We start from the raw sequence: 1,284 nt of genomic DNA, 5'->3' as shown, positions 1-1,284 counted from the left end.
AAACCTGGTATTAAACAAAGGATGTTTTTACCATTTTCTCAGCGCTGGCGTTGCCTGACGTCAGCACCTTGTTAATGATGCTTCCTGACTTCGCTCAACCGGTGCTTTTATTATGCATTTTGTTGGTAAACACATGGAAACCAACCTATTGTGGGGGATTAAATCAGCTTCCTTTCATATGAGCTCACTTATAGCACGTCCTAACTGTATAAAAGCAGGGCTTTGTGGGCTTTGCAATGTCCAAAATCAATGATTTTGATAAAACCATCACCCCCTACCCCAGTGTGATTAGTCGATCCTTATAAAAGCCAGACCTTTGGATGTCTAATTCCAGCTTTGTGGAGCTCTGACCCGTTTTCCATGCCTTGCAGTGCCCGTTGGATGATGGTGGTGCCCGGGAATGCCCCGGTGATCCAGCAGGACCTGGAGCCCGACCTCGGGAGAGCCCCCCCGGAGCACCCCGCCATGGGCCCTGGCACGGAGCCCGCGCCCGAGGAGGTGGGCCCGGAGCTGGCAGAGGTGAGGAAGCTTCGGGAGCTGGTGAGGAGGCTGGAGCTGGAGAACCAGCACCCCAGGAGCAAGAGCAGCAGGAACGTGCTCGGGCCGGGGGAGATTGGCGGGGACAGCCCCGGCCTCAACGGGACGGAGCTCAACAACAGCATCAACGCCCTCGCCGGGCAGCAGGACCTGCAGATCATGGCAGACCTGCACAGCCAGTGGAGCAAAATAAGGCAGGAGGAAGGAGAGAACAACTGCTTCAAAAGAGCCCTGGGGGCCCAGAGGGAATACAGCTGCAACAGTGCCCTCCAGGAGGAGGTGCCCGCCAAGGATGGCACGGGCAGGTGTTCCTCCTGTGCGGATACAAGGAACGGCTCCGAGCTGCTGGGGGTCCATCCCTCAGCCAGAATCCACGAGCAGGATCCCAGGGAAAAGTGTGCAGACCTGGAAAGCCTTTCAAACCACGAGGATCTGGATGAAGTGAAAGTGTTAGAACTTGAGAACTGCACCGAGGAGGAGGATTGCTGGTAGGTGTCTCCAGGCCTGGGGGGCAGAGGGAGCTTAGTGGGAGTTCCTGTGTTTGGATGTGCAGTTACTTTTAAGGGTGTGAAGTGATTTCTGTACAGGGCTTTTATTTTTAGCAGTAATAATTCAGTTCTCATTCGTGGCTCTTCTTATTGTTATATCCAGTGTACCAGAACCTCATTTTTAAAAAATCAGTTTAACTGTAGGGTTTGTCTTCCCCCTTTCTTCCTGACACAGAAGCTTCCTTTCCCTCTAAGTTTA

The 1,284-nt window shown here is 53.2% G+C and overlaps 1 protein-coding gene across 1 annotated transcript in view; it reads left to right on the top strand.

Annotated features, from left to right (window-relative positions):
* The first annotated feature begins 381 nt into the window (after positions 1–381).
* LOC103754951 (SLAIN motif-containing protein-like) overlaps positions 382–1,284 on the top strand; it is a 22,971-nt gene continuing 22,068 nt past the window's right edge. Inside the window, exon 1 of the mRNA XM_029963751.1 lies at positions 382–1,025. Coding sequence (XP_029819611.1) covers positions 382–1,025 — 644 coding nt within the window. The remainder of the gene's footprint in view (positions 1,026–1,284) is intronic.

Source organism: Manacus vitellinus, unplaced genomic scaffold (genome assembly GCF_001715985.3).
Source record: "Manacus vitellinus isolate BGI_N305 unplaced genomic scaffold, ASM171598v3 scaffold_62_pilon, whole genome shotgun sequence".
NCBI lineage: Eukaryota > Metazoa > Chordata > Aves > Passeriformes > Pipridae > Manacus > Manacus vitellinus.
The sequence above is the reverse complement of the archived record's forward strand: the minus strand, read 5'-3'. Positions and strand labels throughout refer to the sequence as shown.